We start from the raw sequence: 17,578 nt of genomic DNA, 5'->3' as shown, positions 1-17,578 counted from the left end.
GTACATACAGAACAGTACTCAGTACGCAGCCAATGTGCCACATTTTATTATCCTCACTTGGATTGTTATCATAAGAGGGCTTGATTTGACTGTCCTGATTGCTACAACCAACCCACAAGATACAGTCTAACACATGTACTGTGGTAGAGTGGACCTAGAGCTATGGCCATAGTCTTGTTACATAAATCAGGCACAGTACTACAGGTGTGTCCTGGTTTTATTCATTTTAATCCTGTAGTTCTCCAATTCAATGGTTGATCTTACCTGGACCAGAGGGTGGCGCTAGTAGTTAGAAAACAATTCCTTTTGAATAGGATATATCTAAAGACATTTAAGAGATAAACACACATGGATTTGGTAACAAGTGTCTGTACTTTTATTTGATTTCTTGTTCATTGGACTATGCTGTGTGTATTCCTGGCTGTTCATAATTTCCTGTAAAGTCCAGTATTGGAATGTCAAGAGTGTTTGCTTTGGAGCTATGGCTCTGAGTAACAGGGATCGCCCACAATAACATTAGCACAAGCACGGTGTGGGGGAGTGTTTTCCCGCAACAACACTATGGGCAAGTTCATTTTGCATGGGCCTGGTACCCCGGTTGGGAGGAGTTTTCACATTTTAGAACCTTCCATTGGTCCTTAAGTGAAATCTCCCTGTCTGTGAGCCCTGTCTGTGATACTTAGAGGCATCTGACAACGCTAAACTGGAAACGTGGAGTCAGAGTGTGTACAGTAGGCGGTGCTTGAGTCAATAAATAAATAGGCTTACAAGAAATCCTCTCTAAACTGACTGGTCGTAGACAATACACCATAAAGGAATACACGGGCAGAGGTAGGTTCTCTACATATGTGAATCACCTGATGACAATTTCAAATTTGCGATTATAATAACTTGCATAATATTTATCCTGTGTGAAATGTCTAATGATGTCAGCATAACAAAAAAACATCTATAATTTTTCCTTTTCCCTTATTTGGGAATATGTATGGTGTTTACTGTTCTGTTAATGGAGTGGATATGGTGATGTTTCAAGTTCTCTCCAAATGTTTGAGTTTTCTAACACAAATGTACAGTAGCTCTGGCTCAGAATGTCTGTTTCTCAATTTTTGGTTTTCTACATAATCACTACATGTTAGAGGAGACAGAAAAAGTAATTTACTTGCATGAATGGCCTACAACAAATGCTTGCTTGTGTAGGGGACCAGTGTGGGTTCAGATGTGGACAGGTTACTGATGCCACAATAATCATACTAACACACACCGAATACTACTAAGAGATAGATAATATCCTTAGACAAAGATCTATGTTTGACATGACTTTTCTGTTTAAGACCTGTAAAGGATGCAATTTAGGAAACATTGCATTTTTACAACGTTGGGTCACAACAGGGATAATAAGGAAACAGCAGAAGAAAAAGTAACTAAAATGACATTCTCATCGCTCCCTCTCTCTGTCTCGCTGTCCCTCTCGCTCTCATCACTCCCCCCCCCCCCCTCTCTCATCACTCTCCCCCCTCTCTTTCTCCCTCTCTCTCAGAAAATTTGACAAAATGTGGAATAGGATATTTTTTTGTGGACTGGTTGTCTGTCTCATCTGCCTCACTGACCAGACTCAGGTAAATATACAGTCAGTCAGCACTGATAAACAGAGAAACATGTTATTCCTTTAAACCTGGGAGTAATCATTACTTATCTACTGGTTTTGTACAGGGCCAGAAAGCACCTTTAGTTGTTCAAGGTAAGTGTTAGTTATTTTTTTAAATCACTGACATATTGGAAAGACAAGAATTCATGTGCTGTATGTGCATGTGTGTTTGCTTGTTTCAGGGACAGATTGCACACAGATTAAAACTCTCTCCCCTCGAGCCACCAGTGGAGTGTATGTCATTCAACCTGCAGGAGTCAGATTCCCCTTTAAGGTATGGAAACATCTAAATATTTAGGCCAGGTACTATATCATTTGGTTGCACAGCCACACAGGGGCAGTAAAGCTTAGCTATGGAATGTTGAAGGTGTCGCCAGGCTTGCCAGAGTTACTGAAGTTCTACAGAGTTCCATTCTTGGACCGTTTTTGTTCACAAAAAAACTATTTCTTGATTCAAAAGTACATTGATGTTGTATACAGGTGTATTGTGAGATGCTGGTGGACGGAGGCTGGACAGTCTTTCAAAGGCGCACCGGGGCAGAGGTTCTTTTCAACAGGAAGTGGGCAGTGTACAAACAAGGCTTTGGGCATCTACGGAGTAAGAAAGGGTCCCTCTGAGCACCTCACATTTCACCAGCAACTAATACTGTAAACTGTGTACTTTGCTGAGCCAATGTTGGCCAAATTGAAATTAATTTTTGTCTATAATAATGTTTACCTCTAAGGCAACTTATAGAGGTTTCCCTATACTGTCCGTTTTTCTCTTCTCAATTCAGTGCTCTTCCCTGTTGTTTCCTAGAGGACCACTGGCTGGGTCTGAGTAAGGTGTTTGCTCTAACAAAGGGCAGAGGGCGAAGATCGACCATGCGGGTCGACCTGTGGGACTTTGAAGGGAGCACTGCCTTCGCTGAGTACAGTGACTTCCGTCTGGGCACGGAGAAGGAGGCCTATAAGCTGAACGTTGGAGCCTACAGGGGCAACGCAGGTAACTGTGATTTCAACAGCACAAGGTGACAGTGGTCATATTATTTACTTCAGTGTTATAGTTATTTCACATTTGGTGGCAGCAATGGGACCATTACACATCACATACAGTGGGGAGAACAAGTATTTGATACACTGCCGATTTTGCAGGTTTTCCTACTTACAAAGCATGTAGAGGTCTGTCATTTTTATCATAGGTACACTTCAACTGTGAGAGACGGAATCTAAAACAAAAATCCAGAAAATCACATTGTATGATTTTTAAGTAATTAATTTGCATTTTATTGCATGACATAAGTATTTGATCACCTACCAACCAGTAAGAATTCCGGCTCTCACAGACCTGTTAGTTTTTCTTTAAGAAGCCCTCCTGTTCTCCACTCATTACCTGTATTAACTGCACCTGTTTGAACTCGTTACCTGTATAAAAGACACCTGTCCACACACTCAATCAAACAGACTCCAACCTCTCCACAATGGCCAAGACCAGAGAGCTGTGTAAGGACATCAGGGATAAATTGTAGACCTGTACAAGGCTGGGATGGGCTACAGGACAATAGCCAAGCAGCTTGGTGAGAAGGCAACAACTGTTGGCACAATTATTAGAAAATGGAAGAAGTTCAAGATGACGGTCAATCACCCTCGGTCTGGGGCTCCATGCAAGATCTCACCTCGTGGGGCATCAATGATCATGAGGAAGGTGAGGGATCAGCCCAGAACTACACGGCAGGACCTGGTCAATGACCTGAAGAGAGCTGGGACCACAGTCTCAAAGAAAACCATTAGTAACACACTACGCCGTCATGGATTAAAATCCTGCAGCGCACGCAAGGTCCCCCTGCTCAAGCCAGCGCATGTCCAGGCCCGTCTGAAGTTTGCCAATGACCATCTGGATGATCCAGAGGAGGAATGGGAGAAGGTCATGTGGTCTGATGAGACAAAAATAGAGCTTTTTGCTCTAAACTCCACTCGCCGTGTTTGGAGGAATAGAAGGATGAGTACAACCCCCAGAACACCATCCCAACCGTGAAGCATGGAGGTGGAAACATCATTCTTTGGGGATGCTTTTCTGCAAAGGGGACAGGACGACTGCACCGTATTGAAGGGAGGATGGATGGGGCCATGTATCGCGAGATCTTGACCAACAACCTCCTTCCCTCAGTAAGAGCATTGAAGATGGGTCGTGGCTGGGTCTTCCAGCATGACAACGACCCGAAACACACAGCCAGGGCAACTAAGGAGTGGCTCCGTAAGAAGCATCTCAAGGTCCTGGAGTGGCCTAGCCAGTCTCCAGACCTGAACCCAATAGAAAATCTTTGGAGGGAGCCGAAAGTCCGTATTGCCCAGCGACAGCCCCGAAACCTGAAGGATCTGGAGAAGGTCTGTATGGAGGAGTGGGCCAAAATCCCTGCTGCAGTGTGTGCAAACCTGGTCAAGAACTACAGGAAACGTATGATCTCTGTAATTGCAAACTAAGGTTTCTGTACCAAATATTCAGTTCTGCTTTTCTGATGTATCAAATACTTATGTCATGCAATAAAATGCAAATTAATTAATTAAAAATCATACAATGTGATTTTCTGGATTTTTGTTTTAGATTCCTTCTCTCACAGTTGAAGTGTACCTATGATAAAAATTACAGACCTCTACATGCTTTGTAAGTAGGAAAACCTGCAAAATTGTCAGTGTATCAAATACTTGTTCTCCCCACTGTATATGTCATATGATATTGTATGTATGCTGGGTTGATATTTATAAATGGTGTATGCTTTGGAAGTCAATACAATCAAGAGTGAAGTAGAACTGATGTACTCTCTCTTCATCACTCCCTGTCTCTCCGTAGGTGACGCCATCCGTGGGAAATACGCCGGCATTGACCAAAATGGCTTTGGCTTCAGCACAAACGACAAGGACAATGATGGCTGCTCGCCCTGCATCTTTGGCGACATCGCCGAGAACACGTGCAGCTTCTCGGAGGGAGGAGGAGGGTGGTGGTACAGTCGCTGTGGCTCTGCCAGCCTAAACGGAGACTGGCACCCCGCCGGCGAACACATCGGCTGGGCCTCCGGCCTCCACTGGGAGACCTGGAAAGGACCTGCCCCATACTCGGCCCGAGCGAGCCGCATGATGATTAAGTCTGTGTGAGGCCATGTCTCAATACATCTGAAATGGTTTCCTAGGCCTGTCTCCTTTGCTTTATGACCACCGGTCTGCGCCACGTTAGTGGGCATGAGTAGAGGAAACCATTGAAATAACTGGAACACACACAGCTATGTGTTCCATGGAGTGATGCCTGCATATTGTGCCATATTGCTTCGCTTGAATGGTCTGTTTATTTGAGTCTGTTGTGCAATCAACACACTGTATTAGTTTTTCCCATTCGCTTTGTTTTATTATATCATGGTGCATAAATCAGAGCCAACATGGAAGTGACAGAAATAGAAAATATCAATTTTTTTACCCTCTAAAGTCTACCATGAGTTATGTTTTCAGTGAAGAGAAAATACCTTGTGAAAGTTTTATTTGTTACACTGCAACAATTCTACATCCAACTTCTGAAGTTTCATCACATAGTTTGACAATTTATATTGTAGAATGTTGATATTGCACGCATTTTTAAATAAAATACATTTTTGAACATTTGTTTAGCACAAACATTCAATAATGTTTATAGAGAAATAGAAGTTGTACTTATTGCATATTAAATCATTCATGGTTTCTCATCATACAGTAAATAGGTTTGTTGTTCTCCTACCCTAGAAGCCTGGTTTCTAGTTTTCATTGATTAAGGATCTTTAACTTTGTTAAACGTTGCTACATTTAAAAAAATATGGTGACATCATTTAGGACCTTTCAGGTTGCAGTGACACATCCATAACCTGAGCGGAAACCAGATTGCATACCAAAGAGAATATTATAGACATCAAGAAAGCCAGTCAACTTGTCAATAATCAACTTTTCCAACACTTTGATTAACAGGGCAAAATAGAAATAGGCCTATAACAGTTAGGATCAGCTTGATCTCCCCCTTTAAATAAAGGACAAACCGTGGCTGCCTTCCAAGCAATAGGAACCTCCCCAGAAAGGAGAGACGCGCGGCTCCTGCCGCAGGACGATGCCGACCAGGAGAACGACCCCGGGGACGAGGTGCGGGTCAATCCAGACAGCGAAGGTGGAAATCACGGATGATGTTGGGATCCAGAATGTCCTCCACCGGAACCCAACACCGCTCCTCGGGGGCCATATCTCTCCCAGTCCACATCTCTCCCAGTCCACCAGATACTGGAGTCGACCCCCACGGCGCAGGGAGTCCAGCAGAGATCTGACAGCATATGCCGGACTGCCCTCGATGTCCGGGGGGTGGGGGTGGGCTGTCGTGGAGGACAGCATCAGCTAGGGGACCAGGAACCACCGGCCTGAGAAGGGAGACATGAAACGAGGGTGAGATACGGTAGTGACTGGGCAGTTGTAACCTATATGTCACCTCGTTGACCCTCCGGAGAACCTTGAACGGCCCAACAAAACGGGCTCAGTTTCTTGCAGGGCAAGCGGAGTGGGAGGTTCCTGGTAGAGAGCCAGATGCGATCCCCAGGGTGGAACACAGGGGTCTCATTGCGGTGGCAGTCTGCCTGTTCTTTTTGACGATGGACGGCGCGCTGGAGTCTCACGTGAGCGTCTCTCCACACTTCTGCGCGCCACAACCACTCATCAACTGCAGGAGCTTAAGTCTGGCGGGGAGTCCACGAGGCTAGGGCCGGCTGAAAACCCAGAACACACTGGAAGGGGGGTCAACCCAGTGGAGGAGTGACGCAGCGAGTTCTGGGCAAACTCTGGCCATGAAAGAAACCGTGCCCACTCACCCTGCCGGTCCTGACAGTGACTCCTCAGGGAAGTGAGGCTGACCGTGACCTTCTCCATGAATGCCCTCCATACTTGTGATGTGAATTGGGGGCCACGGTCAGAGACGATGTCCTCCGGAAGGCCATAATGCCGGAAGACCTGCTGGAAGAGTGCCTCAGTGACCTGGAGAGCAGTGGGGAAACCAGGAAGAGGGATTAAACAACATGACTTAGAAAATCTATCCACTACCACCAGAATGGTGCTGAAACCGTCAGAGAGGAGATCGGTTACAAAGTCAATGGATAGATGAGACCAGGGTCGCTGAGGCATGGGAAGCGGCAGGAGCATCCCTGCTGGTGCATTCCGGGGGGACTTGGTTAAGGCAATATGGAACAGGAGTTGACATAATGAGTTACTTCCTGCGCCAGTACTTCTCAGCGATGGAGTGGATAGTGCGAGAAATACCTGGATGTCCAGCAACAACAGCTGTGTGTGCCTAGGTCAGCAGTCGATCCCTTGTCCCTGTGGGAACGTAGATGCGCTCAGGAGGACAGTTCAGGGCTGTGGGCTCCCTCTCTGTGTCCCAGGCCACTGGACCTACGACTTGGGAGGATGGGATTATAGGTGCATTCTGGACAGGACCCTATCCCGAATCATAGATACAGGACAAGGCATCGGCCTTGATGTTCTTGGAACTTGGGCGATAGGTCAGCGTGAAGTCGAACCTGGTGAAGAAAAGTGCCCAGTCTGTGATTCTCATCCTTTACCATGAAATGATATGGTTATGGCGTTGAGGCCAAGGGAGACCGAGAATTATCTTGTGAACTGGTGATGAAGAAGGGGATGTTTTCCTGATGATTGGACTACACGGACTAAACGGTGAGGGTGAGTGGTTGAGTGATGTGGGTGACGGTTCTGGACTCAAGAGGCCGACTATCCAGGTCTTAAATCGGGAAAGGAGAGGAGAGCGGATATGAGTTGATGTTAAGAGAGGAGGCAAGGGTCTGGTCAATAAAGTTCCCAGCGGCACCGGAATCCACTAACGCTGTTGACAGTACATGAGGGACAGTCAGCTAGTGTAATGACACCAAAAAGGGCCTGATGAAGATGGAATACTCACTCCTGCCCTAGGTGCTGGAGCCTCACATGACCATCTCTCTGCTCTTGTGGATCCAAAATTTGGACATGCCAGACACCTCTGGACCTCATGCCCTCCTTGTCCACAGTACAGACAGCACCCCAGCTGTATCCGTCTGTGCACTCCGCAGCGGGGAGACGAGTGAACCCTACCTCCACGGGTTCTGGCTCTGATCCCGAGTATTCACTGAGGGAGGGAGAGAAATGATGAGAGGACCGGCGCTCCAGAAGTAGGTTATCCAGACGGATGGCCATTGCAATGAGTGCCTCCAAGGTGAGATTGTCGTCTTGACAGGCCAGTTCCGTCTGGACCTCTTCACACAAACCTCTTCTAAATAGCGTGCGAAGTGCCGGCTCATTCCACCTACTGGATGCTGCTATAGTTCGAAAGGTGAACGCGTACTCAGCAGCCGTCTGATTCCCCTTCCGTAATTGCAGTAGCCGCTCACTTCCCTCTCTGCCCTCCGGGGAATTATCAAAAATACATTTAAAACAGAGCCATGAACCCTTCATGAATCCAGCTCCTCCTCTCCTCTCTCCCAGACAGCCGTAACCCATTCCAACGCCCGCCCAGTCAGCAGAGAAATTACCGTGGACCTCTCTGTGGTGGGAGCTCCCCTCTGATGCGATAAGTTGAGGGAGCACTGAAGTAGGAAGCCACGGCATTTGGATGGTGTACCATCATATTTATCCGGGAGGGATCGCTGACTTGAGCGGTTTGATGAATGGGCTGATGTACTGGCTCACTGGGTCGACTGGTATCCTCCGCTGGATGAAGGCAACGCCCCCCGGGTGTGTTTGAGATGTTGCACACTGTGAAGAACCTCCTCCATAGCCAATCCCAGTTATGCCAGCCGGTCATGGTGTTGATGTAAAAGAGAAACCTGTTCATTGACCGTCTGAGAGAGATTTAAATTTCCTGCTGCTTCCATGGTTTGAGTTGGTATTCTGTAACGATGACGCAGTGAGTCGAGGTGCAGGTAAAACATTCAATAAACAACAAACATGAAACAAGATAGCATAACAGTGGCAAGATGCATGAAAACAGGAATAACACTAACTTGAAGAATGAACAAAGGAAAGGGACCTATAATGAGGTCCAGGTGTGAATCATAATGAGTGCCAGGTGCGCGTAATGATGATTCCCAGGATCGGTGGTTATTATTCCGGCGATGTCTCACGCCGGAGGGCAGGAGCAGGAGTAGACGTGACAGTCCGAGGCGGTTTGGTATAATTAAGCAATAAGGCCCGGTCTAATGCACTAATTAAGTAACCAGCTAAGGGCTGTTCTTAAGCACAACGCAAGGCGGAGTGCCTGGATACAGCCCCTAGCCGTGGTATATTGGTCATATACCACAAACCCCCGAGGTGGCTTATTGCTATTTAAAACTGGCTACCAACATAATTATAGCAGTAAAAATAAATGTTTTGTCATACACTTGTCATACACTTACCACGGCTGTCAGCCAATCAGAATTCAGGGCTTCAACCACCCAGTTCATAATGGTCAATATACCACAGCTAAGGGCTGTTCTTAGGCACGACGCAAAGCGGAATGGTTAGACGGTGCAACAGTTCAACACCGCAGGAGTAAATGTCAGTTGGCTTTTCATAGACAAGCATTCAGAGGTCCAGACAGCAGGTCCAAGAGAGAGAGAGACAGGGTTGAAACAGCAGGTCCGGGACAAGGTAACACCTCTGGTAAAACAGGTCAGGGTTCCATAGCCGCAGGTAGAAACACTAGAACTAGATTGGCAGCACTACTAGGGGGACTGGGGACAGGGTCAGACTGGAGTCATCAGGCCAGGTAGTCCTGGGGCTCAGGTTCTCCAGGATGGGGGAGGGGGGACATAAAGAGAGAGAGGAGACTTAAAGGGAGTCAGCCTAAGATCACACAGTACAGCAGATAGGACAGACTGACCCGAGCCCACCGCCACATAGGGTAGCATAGATACTGGAGACTGAGACAGAGGGGGTTGGGGGACAGAGGGGGTTGTGGCCCCGTCCAATGTTACCCCTGGACAGGGCCAGTCAGGCAGGATATAATCCCACCTATTTACCGAAAGCACAGACCCACAAGTGATATCAACAGACCACTAACTTACTACCCTGAGACATGGTCAGGTATAGCTCACAAAATATCTCCCCCACCGTATGAGCAGAGGAGCCAGTGAGTTATCCCCCGTAATAGGATCAGAGGCAGAGAATCCCAGTGGAGAGTCAGCCAGGCAGAGACAGAAAGGGTGGTTCATCACTCCAGTGCCTTATTGCCGTTCACCTTTGCACCTCTCGGCCAGACTATGCTCAATAATAGGACTTACTAAAGAGATAAGTATTCAGTAAGTCTTCAGTAAAGCCTTAAAGGTTGAGACAGAGTCTGCGTCTCTCACATAGATCGGCAGACCATTTCATAAAAGAGGAGCTCTATAGGAGAAAGCCCTGACTCCAGCTGTTTGCTTAGAAATTCTAGGAACAATAAGGAGTTCTGCATCTTGTGACTAAACTTTGGTATTTCACATAAACAAACAAAAAAGATTTTGCATTAATGACTCTGTGGTGGAAGTGTTCAAAACCAAATTGTGCTCATCAAAGATTCTGAACATAAAACACAGGGCATTAAAAGTAAAATTCGAGTTTTGTAAATATACCACTTACATTTCATAAATGTGCCAAAGTGATTGAAAAAAACATATATATACTGAGTGTACAAAATATTGAGAACACCTTCCTAATATTGAGTTGCACCCCCCTTTTGCCCTCAGAACATGCCTCCATTCGTTAGGGTATGGACCCTACAAAGTGTCGAAGCGTTCCACAGGGATTCTGGCCCATGTTGACTCCAATGCTTCCCACAGTTGTGTCAAGTTGGCTGGATGTCCTTTGGGTGTTGGACCATTGTTGATACACACGGGAAACTGTTGAGTGTGAAAAACCCAGCAGCATTGCAGATCCTGACACACTGAAACCGATGCGCCTCGCACGTACTACCATACCACGTTCAAAGGCCCTTAAATATTTTGTCTTCACCCTCTGAATGGCACACATACACAATCCATGTCTCCAGGCTTAAAAATCATTATTTAACCTGTCTCCTCCCCTTCATCTACACTGATTGAAGTTGATTTAGTAGGTGACATCAATCAGGCATCATAGCTTTCAACTGGATTCACGTGGTTGGTCTATGTCAAGGAAAAAGCATGTGTTCCTAATGTTTTTATAATCAGTGTATATTGTAGCAATCCTCGCTATATGAGCCACGTTACAATTCCCACCATGTGAGTTAACCCTATTGGCGTGATGCGTAAGGTGTTTGCAGGGATTGATGTGAAGGTTTGAAAGGCAGTTGCCCGTAGGACAAGTCAGGAATCTTTTTTGGTTGCCCAAAGATTATAATCACTTGACCGAGTGACCAGAACGATCAGTTGTGGAATTCTTTGTATTTTAGTGGTCAGTAAAAAATAAAAATAAAAAATGGGGAGGAACGAGAAAGATCAGTTTTAGACTGGAATTATTTGCAGTTTGGTTGTTTAAAAAAAAGAAAAATTGCCTGCCCAATGGGGCAACCTCAGAGTAGGCTCAACTAGTACGACTGCTCAGTACACTTCCCGCAGACAATAGGGCAACCCTTAGTGTCAATCCCTGTTTCACATCCCTGCCCTGCTGTTCACTACAATATCTTAAATGACAGTGTTTTTAATGAATTTTATTATATAATCTTGAAGCCCATTCAAAACAGCATGGGAAAGGATACTGAAGTAAAGCATAAGCAGCTGTCACTTTCACAGCGAATATAAATCCCTGACTACACATGAAGGCGATATCATGGCGACGTTAGCTGGCTACACGCATGCACAGAATCACCTGATCAGGTCTAACTGTCGTGTAACTTCTCCCTTAACCATAGCCCTAACCTTAAAGAGTGACTCCCTTTAAAAAGACACAAATCCCTTTAAAAGTGGCCTATGTGGCATCAATATGAGTCAGAAACAGTTATTTTAGTGTCAAAATTTACTTCTAATTTTGGTCAAGTCGGAGTTTGGAACATCAGTGCGTCATAACAGCTGAATTAACGTTGGGTTTCAATTTAAAAATGTCCATTTGCCCACTAACATGGGGTGAACAGTTGTGGTGATTGCTCTCTACCCAATAGCATAGACAGTGAGACAGACCTGCCTAGCATCTACGACTCTGTTTTCATAAGACAACACGTTGCACAATTTTTTACTTGAGAAAAACTGCCCCAAACACCTTAGTTATAATGGAAAAAATAATTACAGATTTATTGAGTTATTTTAGATTCATTCTGGGGATTTTTAGGAAGTGAAATAGGCTACAGTGTCTCATGGTGGACAAAAATCATTAACCAAATGCAGAATCAGTCAGGAAACACCTCCAAGACTGAAATCTTGTTTTTCTAATGAGCTACAGAAAAACACGTGCCAATTGCACTTTAACCAAGTTGAAGCGTTGGCTTAACTTCACCTGGGTTATTGTGAAATTGAATCATCATTTTGATAAGCTAATGTCATTATTTTGACAAGGCAAGTAAATTCTTGTCATAATTCAACGTTCCAAAATCCGACATTTGCGACTGTTGGATAAACGTCTAGTATCGCAGTGAGTTGATAGTAAATATACTGTTTGTGACAACTGTCAGTGACACAAGCAACAAAGGCAAACACATACTTAGAAAAGGGAGTACTTTCCCTGGACCACAATTGAAGGACGTTGACTTAAAACGACTTGCCATTAACTATCTTCAGATGGTAGGTCAGCTGGTCTGGAGAAGCTCTGGTCATGCAGCTGTAGGTGAGGTCTACCTCTCCAGTGCTCAGAAGGGTATCCTACGAAGCAAGCTACATCTACTCAGGGTTTTCTAAAGCTAACCAGCTTCAGTTAGCTTCATGTTCCAGCTCAGGGTTAATCCGTACTACAACCTCTAGCAGACTTGTAACTCCGCTTGCATGTCGCACACGGCTGATCACACACCAAAATCTTAATTGAGACAATGTTAAAACATAAATCCATGGGCAAGTCTGCCACATTTTAATTTGTACTGAAATCAAAGTGAAAGAAAAAGTTATCTTGCAAATTCTGCAAGCTATGGTATGAAATAGTATTTTAGAAGTGCTGTCTTTATTGTTTTACTTATCGTTAATGGTCGACTTGTGAGCTTATCAATGCACAACCACAAGCACCTTTCTCCTAGCTAGTTTAAATTGCATTATGTCATTACTAAATGTGTAATGTGATATATTTAAGAGGAGTTAGCCTGCCCCGGAGCAGGCTACTTCTGAAGGATTTGTTGCAATAGAAATTGACCTGGCTAAAAGGTGAGCCACTTTTGTAAGACCAGTTTTTCAGAGTTGCAGAGTTACCTCGCTACCACCTCGAACCTGCTTCGTAGGGTTACCCATCTGGTCACCTCTGAGGCTGTGTTTGGCAGGGTGTGTCAAGACAAAACATTTTTTGGGTCCTGATACCTCCACTATGGGTTCAATGCATCGAAACCAATGACATTTTTCTGCTCCAGCAAGCATTACTCATGTCAGAGTTTTTGCAGAGTCACAGAGGAGCCATCCCATTCTAGAACATCGGTGTTGGACACTGAGGATAAATCTGAGGGAAGAGCATCCACAGAGCAGTGTTAGAGGGAACTGATTGGTCTACAGCATAAACTGAGGAGTGTCCAAAAGTAATCAGATTACTTTTATTGTCATGTATTCTGACCGTGACAAATGGTTGCGATAAAGAAACACATGCACAGATCATGATAAGGATCTTTCCAGGGGATCCACGGGGGTGGGACAGGGACGGAACGGGGGATTACCTACGGCTCCGCACCCTCAACCTAAATAAATACGTTTACAGGAAACCCTCTCTGAATGAACTTTAAACTGACTGGGAGTAGACCATAGACCGTAACGGAATACACAGGAGTAGGTAGGTTCTCTACATTTATTAGTCACATGCATGATTATAATAACTTACATAATATGTATCCTGTGTGAAATGTCTAACTAGTATTTAACTGTTTAATTTCCGCCTAATTGGGTCAAACTGAATTTCAAGGGTACATGTATGGTGACCACTATGTTGTGAGTGGAGTGGAAATGGTGAAGTTTCAGGTTCTCTGTGATAATGTTGTGATATTTGACACTAGTTTGCTAAGATTTTAGATAAATTAGACATTAATATCAGTCTTTTTAGCCATTTCAAAAATATGATAATTTTGGTGGGATTACAATAAAAAAAATCATGTGATATCAATGATATCCATTAAAAGGAAAAAGCTGAAAATAAAATGACATTCTCATCGCTCCCTCTCTCTCTGTCTCTCTGTCCCTCTCGCTCTCATCACTCCCCCCCCCCTCTCTCATCACTCTCCCCCTCTCTTTCTCCCTCTCTCTCAGAAAATTTGACAAAATGTGGAATAGGATCATTTTTTGTGGACTGGTTGTCTGTCTCATCTGCCTCACTGACCAGACTCAGGTAAATATACAGTCAGTCAACACTGATAAACATGAAAAATGTTATTCCCTTTAAACCTGGGAGTAACCATTACTTATCTGCTGGTTTTGTACAGGTCCAGAAAAAACCTTTAGTTGTTCAAGGTAAATGTAACACTTATTTGTTTTACTTACATGAAAAACACAAGAGACAACCATTCTTACCCTAACCCCTGTCTTTTTCAATATGTTATTGTGTATGTGCATGTGTGTTTGCTTGTTTTAGGGACAGATTGCACACAGATCAAAACTCTCTCCCCTCGAGCCACCAGTGGAGTTTATGTCATTCAGCCTGCAGGAGTCACATCCCCCTTTAAGGTATGGAAACATCAAAATATTTAGGCCAGGTACTATATCTACTAGGGATGCACAATATATCGGTGAGCATATCGGAATCGGACGATATTAGCTAAAAATGCCAACATCGGCCCAATGTCTTGTTTAACGCTGACGTGCAAAACCGATGTCAAAGCTGATGTGCATACCTATATAACGTAGGTAGATGACGTAATGACGCCACGAAAGTACAGCGTTACACAGAACAAAAGCAGAAAAATACTAAGCGCACACTTCCAACAACTAAACAAGTTCAAGTCCAGCAGTCATTTGAAAGAGTAAGAACATTTCAGCGAGACAACTCAAAGGCGAAATCCATTAACGCCAAGATAATGGTTTCATTGCAGTTGACAATCAACCGTCCTCTGTCGTGGATGATGTTGGCTTTCACCGACTGGTCGAGCCCCGGTACACACTATTTTTCAGATGTTGCCCTACCGGAGTTACACAGTTTTGTTGAAATGTGCATCTGTGAGCTACTTGCTATGGGCGTCACAACTGACATTTGGACCAGCGATGTCAGCCCTATGAGCATGCTGAGTCTGACAGCACAGTGGGTCGACGAGGATTTCGTACTGAGGAAAGCCGTATTGCATGCTCATGAATGTGCTGGTTCTCCTACCGCTGCTGCCATTTCAATGGCATTTGAGAACATGTTTGAAACATGAACACTCCTAGCGCCATTCGAACAACTGACTCGATAAATTAGCTAATCAACTGCGTCTGCAGCAGACGTGATACCCTCTGTATTGAAACGCCTGCTCAACTAAACTGCCGACACAGACCGTGGGGTTAAAACTTACAAAAGTACTCAAGGCTATGAACAAGCGATTTGGTGGCATTCTCTCTGAGCCTCTTTACTGTGTCACCACCATGCTCAATGCTAGGTACAAGGACCGCTACTTCGATCCAGACCAGAAACAGGGTTTATGTGAAATGTTATATACACAACAGGACAAGATGGAAACGGACACAGTGACAGTGCGCACAGAGGAAGAGAGGCCATGGACAGACAGAGCTGAAACTTCACTGCTTGACATGTATGATGAAATCCTGGTTGAGAATGAAACAACTGAACATATTAACCATGAAAGAGCACAGCAAGGAAGTTAAAAAAATAGGTTTGATTATGTTTTACTGGTAATGGGGACATACGTAAATGCCAACAAAATAACTTTTTGGTCAGTGTGGTGTGGTGTGTGTGTAACCTTTATTTAACTTGGCAAGTCAGTTAAGAACACATTTTTATTTACAATGATGGCCTACTCCGGCCAAATCCGTACGACGCTAGGCCAATTGTGCGCCGCCCTATGGGACTCCCAATCACGGCCGGATGTGATACAGCCTGGATTCGAACCAGTGACTGTAGTGACGCCTCTTGCACTGAGATGCAGTGCCTTAGACCGCTGCATCCATGTGTGTGTGTGTGTGTGTGTTAACTATTTAACTGTACTAGAATGCTTAAAAGGCCGCTAAAATTTTTAATATTGGTTATCGGTATCGTTTTTTTTGGCAAGGAAAATATCGGTATCGGACAAAAATATCATATTGGTGCATCACTAATATCTACTATTGTCATTTGGTTACACAACCACACAGGGGCGGTAAAGCTTAGCTATAGAATGTTGAAGGTGTTGCCAGGCTTGCAAGAGTTAATGGAGTTCCACAAGGTTCCATTCTTGGACCGTTTTGTTCACAACAAAACAACTTGTCAAAAACATAGTTGATTCAAAAGTACATTGATATTGAATTCAGGTGTTTTGTGAAATGCTTGCGTGCGGACGGAGGCTGGACAGTCTTTCAGAGGCGCTCTGTGGCAGAGGTTCTTTTCAACAGGAAGTGGGCCAAGTACGAATAAGGCTTTGGAAATCTACAGAGTAAGGAATGGTCCCTCTGAGCACCTCACATTCCACCAGCAACTGATACTGAAAACTGTGTAGTTTACTGAGGCAATGTTGCAAACATTGAAATGAATTTGTTTATAATGCTCATGTTTACTTCTAAGTCAACCTATCATAGAGGGTTCCGCATGCTGCAGTGTTATGTTATGTACATTTTTCCCTTCTCAATTCAGTTCTCTTTGCTGTTGTTTCCTAGAGGACCACTGGCTGGGTCTGAGTAAGGTGTTTGCTCTAACCAAGGGGGGTCGGGGGCTGAGATCGACCATGTGGGTCGATCTGTGGGACTTTGAAGGGGGCACTGCCTTCGCTGAGTACAGTGACTTCCGTCTGGGCACGGAGAAGGAGGCCTATAAGCTGAACGTTGGAGCCTACAGGGGCAACGCAGATAAATGTGATTTCAACAGCACAAGGTGACAGTGGGCATATTATTTACTTCAGTGTTATAGTTATTTCACATTTGGTGGCAGCAATGGGACCTCTACACATCACATATATGTCATATGATATGTATTCTGGGTTGATATTCTTAAATGGTGTATCCTTTGGAAGTCAATACAATCAAGAGTGAAGTAGAACTGATGTACTCTCTCTTCATCACTCCCTGTCTCTCCGTAGGTGACGCCATCCGTGGGAAATACGCCGGCATTGACCAAAATGGCTTTGGCTTCAGCACAAACGACAAGGACAATGATGGCTGCTCGCCCTGCATCTTTGGCGACATCGCCGAGAACACGTGCAGCTTCTCGGAGGGAGGAGGAGGGTGGTGGTACAGTCGCTGTGGCTCTGCCAGCCTAAACGGAGACTGGCACCCCGCCGGCGAACACATCGGCTGGGCCTCCGGCCTCCACTGGGAGACCTGGAAAGGACCTGCCCCATACTCGGCCCGAGCGAGCCGCATGATGTTCAAGGCTGTGTGGAAGAAGATTATTACAGCAAACTAATACGAAAACGAATCATGAAAACTATTTCGTAAACTGAAATAAAACAAGGCAAGGTTTGACAAACAAAACTATACTGAAACTTATCTTTAACTTACTAAAATAAAAACACTTGACCAGTTATGGTCTATAAGTCCAACATGGTCAGAGTCACCATGTTTTCAGTGAAGAGAAAATACCATGTGGAAGTTTTATTTGTTGCACTGCGACAATTCTGCATATCTAATGTGAACAGTTTAAAGTGTTTGACATAATTTATAGTCTGGAATGTTGACATTGCATGCGTTT

At 44.7% G+C, this 17,578-nt stretch overlaps 2 protein-coding genes and 1 long non-coding RNA gene across 3 annotated transcripts; all 3 read left to right on the top strand.

Annotated features, from left to right (window-relative positions):
* Nucleotides 1–666: 666 nt before the first annotated feature.
* On the top strand, nucleotides 667–5,267 carry LOC139533845 (angiopoietin-related protein 5-like). Its single transcript, XM_071332292.1, has 7 exons — nucleotides 667–831; nucleotides 1,538–1,616; nucleotides 1,711–1,738; nucleotides 1,828–1,919; nucleotides 2,126–2,243; nucleotides 2,445–2,630; nucleotides 4,473–5,267. The coding sequence occupies exons 2-7, from the start codon at nucleotides 1,551–1,553 to the stop codon at nucleotides 4,772–4,774; spliced, it is 792 nt and encodes a 263-aa protein (XP_071188393.1). The 5' UTR covers nucleotides 667–831; nucleotides 1,538–1,550; the 3' UTR covers nucleotides 4,775–5,267.
* An 8,746-nt stretch (nucleotides 5,268–14,013) lies between these two features.
* Nucleotides 14,014–14,435, top strand: LOC139533409 (uncharacterized). The gene is made up of 3 exons (XR_011666737.1): nucleotides 14,014–14,098; nucleotides 14,193–14,220; nucleotides 14,342–14,435. It is a non-coding gene; the product is annotated as an uncharacterized lncRNA (long non-coding RNA).
* Nucleotides 14,436–14,783: 348 nt separating this feature from the next.
* Nucleotides 14,784–17,294, top strand: LOC139533291 (angiopoietin-related protein 5-like). The gene is made up of 3 exons (XM_071331360.1): nucleotides 14,784–14,859; nucleotides 16,549–16,737; nucleotides 16,968–17,294. Exons 1-3 carry the CDS (start codon nucleotides 14,784–14,786, stop codon nucleotides 17,291–17,293), a joined length of 591 nt encoding a protein of 196 aa, XP_071187461.1. The 3' UTR covers nucleotide 17,294.
* Nucleotides 17,295–17,578: the final 284 nt, after the last annotated feature.

This window comes from Salvelinus alpinus, chromosome 11, assembly GCF_045679555.1.
Source record: "Salvelinus alpinus chromosome 11, SLU_Salpinus.1, whole genome shotgun sequence".
Classification (NCBI taxonomy): domain Eukaryota; kingdom Metazoa; phylum Chordata; class Actinopteri; order Salmoniformes; family Salmonidae; genus Salvelinus; species Salvelinus alpinus.
Note: the sequence above shows the minus strand (reverse complement) of the source record. Positions and strands in the feature narration are given on the sequence as shown.